The 13,128-nt window shown below is 35.3% G+C and overlaps 1 protein-coding gene across 4 annotated transcripts in view; it reads left to right on the top strand.

The window, feature by feature from the left end:
* VPS50 (VPS50 subunit of EARP/GARPII complex) overlaps window positions 1-13,128 on the top strand; it is a 130,158-nt gene that overhangs the window by 46,604 nt on the left and 70,426 nt on the right. For all 4 annotated transcript variants that reach the window (XM_045864693.3, XM_064575263.1, XM_064575264.1 and 1 more), the window contains one exon: window positions 11,178-11,310. In XM_045864693.3, the coding sequence (XP_045720649.1) occupies window positions 11,178-11,310 (133 nt within the window). The remainder of the gene's footprint in view (window positions 1-11,177; window positions 11,311-13,128) is intronic.

The raw sequence follows: 13,128 nt of genomic DNA, 5'->3' as shown, positions 1-13,128 counted from the left end.
CACAGTCCAAATTTAAGTTAAGTATGAGGGAAAGAAAACCAACATTGTGCATCTTTTGTGTGCCATGGACTTCTTTTTTAAAGATTTTATTTATTTATTTGAGAGAGAGAGTGAGTGGGGGGGGGTGGCAGAGGGGAGAGAATCTCAAGCAGACTCCGTGCTGACCACGGAGCCTAACTTGGGGCTTGATCTCATGACCTATAGATCATGCCCTGAGCTGAAATAAAGAGTCAGATGCTCAACTGACTGAGCCATCCAGGTGCCCCTGTGCCATGTACTTTTACAGATGCTTTATGTGCATACATCGTAGAAAGACAAAGGGACTGCTGGTCTAACATTCCATTCTTCTAAGCTTTATAAAATTTTTCTTGTAAGTACTCTCTCTTGATACTGAATTCAGTGTCAGTTTTTTTGAGGGTTAGTAAATATCTTTAGTAAGATCTCTGTTGAAGGTATAGTTTATTTTGATGTTCATATAGAAACCTAAAGACAAATTCCTCTTTTTAGTCAAAAACATGTTTCTATTCCCAAATTCTCAGGGCATTTTCTGTTATGAAGAATATATTGTCTCTCATCAAACAATCATGTTTTTGCTTCTCTATAGAATTAACTGCTTCTTTATTCTTTTGCTGACTGTTTTCTGACTTAAACTAGTCTGGTATTTATATGTTCTTACATTATTTAGAGTCTACAGTGTTAGAATATGGATTATGTAAGTAGTTGCGCAAACTAAGCAATCATTAACATGATGTTTACTCTTAAAAATATACATATTTGAAATCATACAAGTAAAACATAGAGAAAAATATACATTAAGCAAAAAGAAGAAAATAAAAATTAATATTTATGCATGCAAAGCTGATTCTTTTAATGTGTTTGTAAGCAAATAGCTTTTAAAAGTAGGATTATGCTGTATACACAGTTTTACAACATTTTTCCCACTTTCTATGTTATAAATAATTTTTCATTTCAGTAAATACGCTACCCACATAACTTTTAATAGCTTGACAGTATTTCAGTGTAAGATCCTGTGGATTAATTAACCAGTTTCCTATTCTTAGATATTTATTTTATTTCTAGTTTTTGATATTATGAACAACACTGTAGTAAATATTCTTAAAGCTAAATCTTTGTACACATCTTTATTTACAATAAGTGATGAGAAATGAAATTGCATTGTCAAAGGCTTTGCATTTATAAGGATTTTGGTTCATTTTTCCAAAATTGCCCTCTAGAAAGTGTTTCAATTTATACTCCTCATCAGTGATGTCTGCTTTTATTCCTTTCCCTGTACACATGAATGCTGATTATTTTGTATTTATTAGCTTAATTGTCAGATACCAGAAGGTAGCATATCAAGAATAATTTATTTTGTTTATCACTCAGGCATATTTAGGATGTGAAGGAAATTAAACTGGGACATTTAATTGATTGTTGGAGTTAATTTGGTTGATTTGTTAGGCGAGTAGACCTTTTCTCTCTTATTGGAAGCTACAAATTTGAACATTTGCTCAAGAGAAAAGTCCTTTCAGTTAGAAGAGTAATACTATACATTTACTTGAATTGCTTCCTCAGGTCAGTTTTAGAATACTCCAAAGAATAAAGCTGTCAGATTTATTATCACATATTTTTACCATCACCACTCGTATATTTTCTTATATATGAATATATATTGATGTCTATATATTTAAAATAAAATAAAAACTAGGTTTTGGTAATTTCTTAAAATTCAAAACTTAATGATCAAAAGTTAGGTAAGGAAAAATTTTCCCTGCTATTTACTCTCTGGGTTGTCAAGAACCGTTAAGGGTCTGAAATTTTATCCTCTTACAAACTGACAAGCTAGTACCTTACCCTTTCATGGATGCTGGCAAAGGACACAAGACTCCATTTTCTTAATATTCTGACTTGCTAAGCATAAGCTAGTTCCCTTATCATCACTCAGCGTTTGTTAATCAAGTAATCAGTTCAGCTCAACAAGGATAGATAAGGGTTTATAGAATTTATAATCCAGTAAGGCGTCACGTTAATTATGACCAGAGGTAGGATAAGAAAAGTTCAAACAATGTAGTGTTATTGGGGTCCAAGGAAGGCAAAACTGTATCTTATTGTTAAGAGGAGGCTGCAAGTTTTGAGGGTCTTGGATTTCAACAGCACACTGTATGTAGCTGGGTCGTGGGGAAGTATAAGGAAATATCCTGAGCAATGGCACGAGAGGAAGAGAGCCTAGGGCAGGTGAAAGGAACCAGCCTTAGGTCTTCTGGCTTGGCTTAACTGGATTTTCAGTATGAAGATTTGGTTGTTCAGTGTTCTCTGGGACTGAGTGCCTCTGGAGTGCATGCTTTGGGCTGTAGTTATTTGAGTAGCCAGTCTTCCCTCTTTGGCTAGAAATGGAGGGGTTTCCTGGTCACTTGAAACTGGCTCAGGTGTGGCAAGGGCCCTGGGCTGCCCAAGTCTAAGAACCTGTCAGTGTAGTGTAGACTGCTGGGTGGTGTGTGTGTGTGTGTGTGTGTGTGTGTGTGTGGTGGGGGAGGGTTGGGAGTAAATGTTAAAGACCCAGCCTGTTTTTAGAGCATGGCATTTACTGCCAGCAGAAACAAAAAATAATTTACTGGTAGAAGGCTGTTCTTGAGACCTTCAAGAAACCCTATTTTTAATTTGATGGTGCTTTTACATTTAAATACTACCCTTTTTTTTGGTGATAATCTCAGTTTAGGGGTTCCCAGCATTTTATTGATTGTAACTTTGAAAGATAATTATGTATTCTGATTACACCTGTGTTGCTTATTTTATAGTATTAACCTGTCTATTTGATTCATGCCATTTAACAGCAATTCAAAAAAACCCGAGAATGGTTTAAAGGAGACCATTCTGTTTCACAATTTAGCACTTCACAAGGAATTTCACAAGGTGCTAGTTACTTAGTTCCAAGGTGCTAGTTACTTAGTTCCAATGGTTTAGAGGAGACACTTCTGTTTCACAGTTTAGTACTTTACAAGCAATTTCTCAAGGTGCTAGTCACTTAGTTCCAAGTTAGGATCATTTATATCATACAGATAAATATGATTTTGTGGGTATATATAATTTTGGTATTAATGATAAAATGGGAGATGAGAGTGACTATTTTCTTACCATGATATGTTTGTGTTTTTTTTTAATTTTTTAAATTTTTTTAAAAATATTTTATTTATTTATTTGACAGAGAGAGACACAGTGAGAGAGGGAACACAAGCAGGGGGAGTGGGAGAGGGAGAAGCAGGTTCCCCGCGGAGCAGGGAGCCCGATGCAGGGCTCGATGTGGGGCTCAATCCCAGGACTCTGGGATCATGACCTGAGCTGAAGGCAGACGCTTAACGACTGAGCCACTCAGGTGTCCCTATGTTTGTGTTTTTAAATCATGAATGAATCTATTTTGGTACAAGGAAAGTTTTGCTGCAGCTTATGTACATTGTTGTCTTTGGAGAGTCATAGTGTTTAAAGCTTCAGAGAGAACGTAGGTTATTTGCTTTATCCCTAGGGGTGTTTAGATAAATGAAGTGATATTATAGCCTCATGACCAAGTAGGTCACAAAATTGGGCCCCAAGACCAAATGTGTGCTGTCCACTCCACTATACTGTGCACATCTCTGGCTTCCAGTGGTTAGAAAGTATTGAAGATGTTCGTATTTTGTACAGCTTGGCCCTTACAGAAATAATTAGTGGGGGGAGAGATCTTATAATTGCTTGGCCCAGACATTTATTTAGGTCCAGAGTTCAGCCTCCCCAGAGATGTTTTTAGCTCCTGGGTCTAGTGCCGTTTGGATCTGCAGCATACTTCCTGAAGCCTCCCAGACGGGCAGTAGTACCAGCTTCTGGTGATGTAGCTCACAGTGCTAACAGGGTTCATCTAGAGATACTGCTGACTCTCTTGTTTTTTGAAATCCATCTATCAGTGTGTGTATGAAGTTGGGGATGGGGGGGTGGCAGCGCTGGGAGTTTTGGGTCCCTGTGAGGATGCCAAGACATCTGTTCCTTTTATGTTTGTCAGGATGTGATTAGAGTGCTAAATCAAAATGAAACAAGAACAAAAAATACCTTAAGAATTTAAGATAATCCTAAGAATTTTTATTTTGATGTTGTAATTTAGAAATCATATTCCTGAAATTTTTGTAGGTATTTGGTAATAGAGATTTCTGATGTGTATAAAAGCAAATTAATAAGAATTAAAAAGCTAAATCTGGCATTCTCCTTTTTTCATATGTACCACTTAGCTCTGCACTTAAGCAAGTTTTAAAAGATGGCATTTTTTTTCATTGTGTGCTACAGATTGGAAGAGCATGCTCCTATTTGTTTCATGTTCTTTGAAAATGACCTCTAGATTCTTACTTATTGTTTATAATTAAGGCTGAGATGTTGCTGGTTTTACTAAGCTAATATCATCCTTTTTATTTTGACCAGGTAGGTTGGTTGAAGTAGTTAAATAGCAGAAATGGAAGGTGCAGAGTGTTACTTTAGCCGACAGTGATGGAATAGCATATCCTTTCTGTGGATTTTTTGGAAGTGTTAATCAAGATTTGATTAAGAAGCCTATTTTGATGTTTGAATAGTGAAGCATAGTGGAAATGCTGTGTTGGACTTTCTACTTATAATGTTACATTATAACATCCAGATTTGTGAATATTCTCCAAATCCTTCCCCCAAGGATATTTGTTGCCTTGTATAATCCTCAGAGTTACTAGACATGTATGTTATCTGTATATGGGTTATGGATTTTTAAAAAATTATATTACTTAAAATATACTTTCTTTTCTATATGTTTTTTGAGATATTTCTAAAATACTGTTCTTTTTCTTTTCCACTTACCTCACAACTTTTGCTGAATGAATTGAAACTACTAGCTTTCAGCCAAAGAATGGCAATGGAGAATAGCTCTAGAACACAGGAAAATATTTGAAAATTAAATTTCTGTTTCCCATATATTCTTAATTTTTATGTATTTATTTTAAGATTTTATTTATTTATTTATTTATTTATTATTATTTTTTAAATATTTTATTTATTTATTTGACAGAGAGAGATAGCGAAAGAGGGAACACAAGCAGGCGGAGTGGGAGAGGGAGAAGCAGGCTTCCCGCCGAGCAGGGAGCCCGATGTGGGGCTCCATCCCAGGACCCTGGGATCATGACCTGAGTTGAAGGCAGATGCTTAATGACTGAGCCACCCAGGCACCCCTATTCTTAATTTTTAAAACAGAATTTAAAGACATATTATTTTAGTTCTTTTGGGGTGTCTCACTGTGAATATTTTCTAAATGGACCAGTTCAAGACTTTCATTGCTATTATTGATAGGTGATATGAACGTGGAACTGGGATTAGAGTATGGCATTCCCCTGCCTTGGTATTTCTGGTCTTATCCTAAATGTACCGTCCCTTAATTGGGACTTGAACTGAGATGAAGTGTTAGGTATTTAGTAATTGGTGGGCAGATAAAACTAGTGATGAGGTAGGCAGATCCAGGAATCTCTAACAGTGTTTTATGAAAGGCAGAAACTTCAGTCCCCAGTGGTTTATTGTGTAAGGCTTGTGACCGCTAAGTTGCGGAACTCGTGCTGGCTGGACCCAGGGCTTCCAATTCCTTCTGTAGGTGTCTTTCTGTTATGTCCTGCTGGTGTGAAGAAGAATCGATGTCTGAGGGGAAGTTTCATGGTCTGTTAATTCAGAAACTCAAATTCTCTTCTTGGCCTAGCTTTTATTTTTTGATTACTTATGCAATTATTTGCTTATTTGCTGGTTTCTTTGAATTTCTTTTGTTATAGTTATGATTCACCCATGTCTGTGTGATAAGATTCTCTACTTGTAATTTAGAGGTGATTCTTATAAATTGATGAGAGAACACTAGTTGTGAATGATTTTAGTAATAAGGTGTTAAAAGCATAAGAAGCATTTGTTGCTATGAGAGTTGACACCAGTTGGTTGCATGGTACAGAGAAAAGTGGTTTTTGGAGTCCAGTTTTAAAATGAAAGGACTCTTTTAACTTATTGCCAGCATGGTCTTCACGTGCAGAAATTAACATATCTGGGCTTAAATGTATTAAAAACAGTATTTTTTCTCTCTCCCACCTTGCCCTCTTTCCTTAAACTATTTACTGCATATGTATCTAGTACAAAGAATCTCTACATTTGTTTCTGTTTTAGAATATAAATTTAGGCAAGAGTCATCTTGTTATCTGGTGCTCAGTACGTCATAGTCTTATGTTTGTATATATGAACATATTTGTGAAGATAATGCAATTTATATTCTTTTGGAAGACTTTCAGGCATGTGCAGTGGTTTAGCTAGATTTGTGAATTATTTACACTTGGATCAGTTTGGTGAGAAAAAGCTTGCTATAACTTCAATAATGTCAACTTTTTTTTGGAAAAGAATTTACATATATGTCTTTGTGTATCTCATCCAAACCCATTACATTTCAGCAAATCATCAAGAGGTAACATAGTAAAGAACCTCCTTTTCCTCGAATAAATAGGCAAGTAATGTAACTAGACAGCATCTGGGTAGAAAATAGAAGGTAGTAGTAGTTCTAAGATTTAATTTTCTGGTTTGTTAAACTGTGACAAGTATAATAAAAATTAATTGGTGAACTATAACACAGTTATTTGTATAGTCATAATTTTTCTTTGGGAAGAAATAAGACTAACACTGTCTTCCTTTTATCTACCCGAAAGAATGTTGGGATATAATTAGATTAAATTTATTTGCATAATATAAATACAAATTTATGTAAAGTTGAGTTTATGAAGGTGAAAAAAAATTGACTTGTAAAAGAGTACCTTTATTCAGGTGAATGATTGCTGGGAGTTGCAGCCCAGAACATTTTTGTGATTTTTTTCTTTTCTTTGCCTTCTGCTTTTAGCTTTTTCCTGACCTTGTGCATCAGTATCAAGTTTTTATTACATGAGTGTGCTATAAGGGATACGTAGTGATGGGATAAAGATAAACCAAGAGGGGAAAAAATCAAGACTGGTTCATTGTAAAGGTGGTAATTACAAAAGTAAACATGACATGTAAACATAAAAAGTTACTCCAAATTATAAGTGTGGAAAAATATTTTTTATTCATCTCTGCCAGCTGTGTGTAAATCTGGATGGTCATTCTAATTCTTCTCTGAATATGTACCTATGTGGTATGTTTAGAGAAGTGTCACTTCCTCTTACATTTCTTCCATTTCATCCCCAACCCCACCTTGTAAAGATAACTAACTTCAATATTTTCTTGTTTATCTTCTCTCTTTATTTTTGTGATGATATCAGATATATGCATTAAATTTTTTCTATTTCTTATGACATGTGTAATTTTAGATATATATTTTTTATATTGTATATGTAACTTATATGTTATACATATAATTTAAAATTTTTCCCTTTATCATATATGTATGTCATGAAGGGGAAATTTTTAAAAAAATTTTTAAAAAATTTTAATTCCAGGTATTAAGGAGGGCATGTATTGCATGGAGTACTGGGTGTTATATGCAAACAATGAATCATGGAACACTACATCAAAAACTAATGATGTACTGTAGGGTGACTAACATAACATAATAAAATTAAAGTAAAAAAATTTTAATTCCAGTATCATTAACATACAGTATGATATTAGTTTTAGGTGTACAACATAGTGATTCAACAATTTAATACATTACTTAGTGCTCATCAAGATAAGTGTACTCTTGGGGCGCCTGGGTGGCTCGGTTGATTAAGCGACTGCCTTCGGCTCAGGTCATGATCCTGGAGTCCCGGGATCGAGTCCCGCATCGGGCTCCCTGCTCAGCGGGGAGTCTGCTTCTCCCTCTGACCCTCCTCCCTCTCATGCTCTCTGTCTCTCATTCTCTCTGTCTCAAATAAATAAATAAAAAATCTTAAAAAAAAAAAAAAAAGATAAGTGTACTCTTTTTTTTTTTTTTTTTTTTGAGAGGAAGAGCATGAGGGAGCTGGAGAGAGAATCTTAAACAGGCTCCAGTGTGGAGCCTCATGCGGGCTCAATCCCATGACCTGAGCCAAAACCAAGAGTCAGATGCTTAACTGCTTGAGCCACCCAGGCACCCCCAAGATAAATGTAGTCTTAATCCTCTTCACCTATATTACCCATCCCCTCACCCACCTCCCCTCCTGGATGGAGCTAGAGAATATAATGCTAAGTGAAATATGTCTGTCAGAGAAAAAATTTATGTGGACTTTTAGAAACAAAACAAATGAACAAAGGAAAAAAAGAGACAAACCAAAAAACAGACTCTTAACTATAGAGAACAAACAGATGGTTACCAGGAGAAATTTTTTTTTTAATTAAAAAAATTTAAATATGCATGTATCGGCTTATTATTTTTCATAGTTGTGTAGTACTCTTTTGTGTGTATGAACAGTAGTCTATTCAACCAATCTCCTGTTTGGACATTTAGATAGATTCCAGTATTTTGCAGTTACAAATAATCCTTCACAATGAATAACCTTGTGCATATATATTTTCACATTGTTTGAGTGGTATCTTCAGGATAAATTCCTAGAAGTAGGATTGCTGGGTCAAAGGGAACAAACACATGTAGTTTTGTTAAGCAGTGCCAAATTCCCTGCCGTACGGTTATGTCATTTTTCATTCCCACCAGCAATGTATGACAGTGGGTACTTTTTCACAGCCTCGACAACAGAATAGAGTGTCAAAGATAAAGCCAAATACTAAATTAAAGTTGTATGGACAGATTTTAACTAGTAATATCCTGTTGAAATAGGGAAAAGAATCCAGTGTGAACCAGGCTCAACTTGCATTTGTACAGAGATGACTGGGTGTTTTAAAAGGAGGGAGATGAGGCAGGGCTCAGAGTCAGGGAATGAAAAATTGCAGAAAACAGGAAGTGGGGGTTAGTCCCTGTGAAGCCCATCTGGGTTTGCTAACTGGGCTTATTGAAGTTAGACTCCCACTTTCTCCCTCAGAGGCTGGGAGATGGGGGCCCTATCTTCAGGTGTTACCTGGAACAGACAGTAAATTCTTTTGGCAGGCTTGAGTTTTCTCAGAGAGGCACTTTAACGGGGACTAGCGTCAGCCTAGGGATGCAGCCTTGGGCTGTTAGAAACTATGTTAGTGTTTTGTTCAGGTTTTTATAGGCCAAGAATGAGGCCTAGTTGAAAAGAGAGCTTAGAGGATCTTGGCTAGAGTTTGGTCAAGGAGAGAATCTTTGTTAATAGTCAGCTTTAAAATTCTCACCAATCTGACGAGTGAGAATTTGTGTCTTATTGTAGTTTTAGTGTTCATTTGTCCTATTAATGAATTAAGTTGGACATGTTTTCATAGGTTTAATGGCCATTTTTGTATCTCTATTTGTGCAGTTTGCTTGTGACTTCTTCCCATTCTTATATAGGATGTTTGGTCTTTTTCCCCAAAACTTTTAAGAGTTCTTTATAGATGCAGGATATTAACACTTTGTTGTGATGTATGTTGTAAATATTTTTTCAGTTTGTCATTTGTCTTGACTTTGCTTATGGTGTTTCGTTTTGCCATGTAAATTCTTTTTTAAAATTTTTATGTACTGGGGCGCCTGGGTGGCTCAGTCGTTAAGCGTCTGCCTTCGGCTCAGATCATGATCCCAGGGTCCTGGGATCGAGCCCCGCATCGGGCTCCCTGCTCGGCGGGAAGCCTGCTTCTCCCTCTCCCACTCCCCCTGCTTGTGTTCCCTCTCTCTCTGTGTCTCTCTCTGTCAAATAAATAAAATCTTAAAAAAAAAATTTTTATGTACTAAAATGTATCAAATTTTACATTTTATTACCTCTGAATTTTTAGTTGTAGTTAGACTTTCCCTATATCAAGCTGAGAGAAGAATTAACTCAAGTTTTCTTCTAGTGCTAGTATAGTTTTATTTTTTATTTAGATCTCTTATCCATTTGGAGCTTATTTTTGTGTATGATATGAGGAATGGATTATTATTTGTATATATGAATGCTTTTGTTTTTTGCATTAATTTTGTGACCTGCTACCTTGCTAAATTATTTTGTTTGAGTTAGTTTTATTATTGATTCTCTAAGAATTATATTCTAGATATATTATTATCATTTGCAGATAGAAATTATTTGATTTCTTCTTTTCCTGTTTATTTGCTTCTTACTCTTTTCTCTGGTCTAATAACATTGGCTAATACTTCCAGAACATTGTTAAATAGTGGTGGGGATAGTAGGCATCCTTGTCTTGTTCCTGACCACAGTGGGTATTGCCTTAGTTTCCTTATCTTAAAGAAATATCCATCCATTTTAATTTTTTTATGAGTTACTATTGGGAACGGCTGTTGAATTTTGTCAAAAGGTTTATTCCAGCATCTGTTAGGATGATCATTTGGTTTTTCTTGTTAGACTGTTAATATGGTGAATTATATTAATAGATTTTTTTTAGATTAAACCATCCTGCTATTCTTGGCATAAACCCAACTTAGGTAGTCTGACTCCAGAGCTTAACAACTGCTTTATTTTACTACTTCCTAGTTGAGTTTCAGAGATTTGACTTGCTTGCACAAAAGTGAACTGAGCCATATGAGTTCATGTTTTTATTAATTGCTTGATGAATGTTTTAATAAACATGGAGCTTAGAGGAGGGAAAAAATGTTTTGAAAGAGAGAGGACCAATACCAACCTGTGCTATCTTAAGCATCAATCACACCATAGCCATATTTGCTATGTAGCTTATTTCTACTAGCTCTTCACTTTGGAGGGCTTAGTATATACCAGTCTTACTAGCCTTTTAGTGTTTTATTGGCATGATTGATTGTGATAGATTGATTACAAAAGGAAGAAATGCTACAAAATCTCAAAGGATGAAGCAAATGCTCCATAATGACAGCCTGCAAAATAGAATGGAGGCATCACTCTACCCACAGTTAGAGGGCAGAATGACAAGCTGGTAGTTTATACAAAGGATAGAGGGGGGAAAAGATACTCATTTTCATTAGGGAGATTTGAGACTACATATTGTTTCATAGTTATGTTATATAAAACATTATTTTAAAATGTTATTAATAGATATGGAATATCTATAATATCCATGTGATTTCTAGAATTTAGAGATTGTCAAAGGTACTTAAGTTACACAAATGACATAATGGATTGATTTCCTTTTTCCAAGTTGTGATAATTTTTAAAGTTGACTTTGCTCATTTTCTTCAGCATGTTACACCAGACAGCTATATTCCATGCCTTGCTGACCTGTGCAAAGCACTGTGGGAAGTTATGCTCAGCTATTACAGGACTATGGAATGGCATGAAAAACATGACAATGAGGATACTACTTCTGCTTCCGGTAGGAAATTATTTTATTTTAAAAACAACTATAAATATGCCATATTTCTGGAATAAGGAGAAAGAAAAGGGATAGCCATTTCAGGAACTTTAGTGACCCATAGGTTAAATATTCACTGAAGAAAGTCATTCAGTGTCTATAAAAGCTCCATTAACTTTGGGGATTAACTGGACCAAAGGACTTCTTAAGTGATAGATATTACCAGCTTTCAGGAATATGTGGTGATGGCTTTAGGACTAAATTATTAACAAAGGGCTTTTAAAAAATTAATTGCAAACTAGGTAAGACATTGGTCTGTCCAATTTACTGTAAAATTAATGCTAATATTTAATATTAAATCTATTTGCTAATTTGCAAGTTGTACTAATAAAGCTAGATTCTAAGAATTAATAATTATATTTTTCTGGGGTGCCTGGGTGGCTCAGTAGGTTAAGTGTCTGCCTTTGGCTCAGGTCGTGATCTCAGGATCCTGGGATCGAGCCCCATGTTGGGTTCTGCACCCCCTCCTGCCACTTACGTTCTCCCTCTCTCAAATAAATAAATAAAATATTGAAAAAAATCATAATTATACTTTTCTTCCTATGAAAACACAGCAGGACTTAAAATTTTATAAAAAGGCTTTAAAATATTAATATTTGAATGGAAAACACAACTTTAAATGACTATGGTATAGTCAGCTACATAAAGAACAAATCTTTGAGGAATTATTAACCAGACATTATATTTAACTTACTTCATTTGTATAATTATATCTTAAGTGATCATCCTTGAACAATATGATTAAGTATTCAAAATACTTTTAAAAGTAATTAATGTTTTTATCAGCATTCTGTTTAATATGGGCAAAATAAATTATACTGCACAGGTTTTTTGTATTGCATACAATTTAATGTAGCTAGTCAATCAAATTATTTTAGTAACTTCTAATTTCTGAGGTGTTTGGTTTCTGTGTTTGGGTGCGTGGAAGAACACAAATCGTATTGTAGGATTCTTATAGTATAGAAGGCGTAAGTTTAATATTTTTCTTGACTCATAAGAAGTTTATAAATATAGATAGTAAATATAGATAGCAAAAAATAACAGGAAGATTCTATAGAAGGATTTTCATCCTTTTAGGAATATTGCTGGGGGGGTGGTAAAGGAAGGGAGGAGGAGAAAGCAGAGAAGAGGGGGCCAGGTTTCTAGGCCAGACTGTTCTTACCCAACTCCTGTACTCTCATCCCTGTACTACCCGTGTGAGCACGGGTGTTGCAGTCAGAGATACCCGCTTTAGATTTTTGACTGCCATTTTCCAAAGATGAGAATGTGAAGAAGTTTATCTTCTCCAGGCCTCAGCTTCCTTCTTAAAGTGGGAGGTTAAAAAATCAAAGCAAACAAACAGCTCCATAGGGTAGTAACGCATGTACCCATAGATTTGCTATAAAGTTTAAGGATAATGTAACGTGCTTACACTGGTTGTTGTTAATGTCAAAGGAAATGGGTCAAGAGATAATAATGATGATAATGATGACGAAATGTCCACAGGCCTTTTTTTTTTTTTTTAATCTCAGTTTACTTAGGGAATTGGTGGGATTACTGGGACACCAGACCTTCACAAGTTTATCCTGTTTTGGCAACTTTTATTTTTTTCTAGATGCAGAAACTATTAAGACATTTCAGCACCTCTTTTCCCTTTTCTAGTACATTATTTAGGGAGAAACCAGAGAGAAAGTTTGGAACAATATTAATACACACTTGAAATATAAGAGTTTAGGGGATGATACATACTCATCATAGTGAAGTTTGCTTTTTTGCTTCAGGCTCATAGTTTGCTTCAGG

Source organism: Mirounga angustirostris, unplaced genomic scaffold (genome assembly GCF_029215605.1).
Source record: "Mirounga angustirostris isolate CCGP_5_RB_7025 unplaced genomic scaffold, mMirAng1.0.hap1 SCAF_12, whole genome shotgun sequence".
Taxonomy (NCBI): Eukaryota; Metazoa; Chordata; class Mammalia; order Carnivora; family Phocidae; genus Mirounga; species Mirounga angustirostris.
The sequence above is the reverse complement of the archived record's forward strand: the minus strand, read 5'-3'. Positions and strand labels throughout refer to the sequence as shown.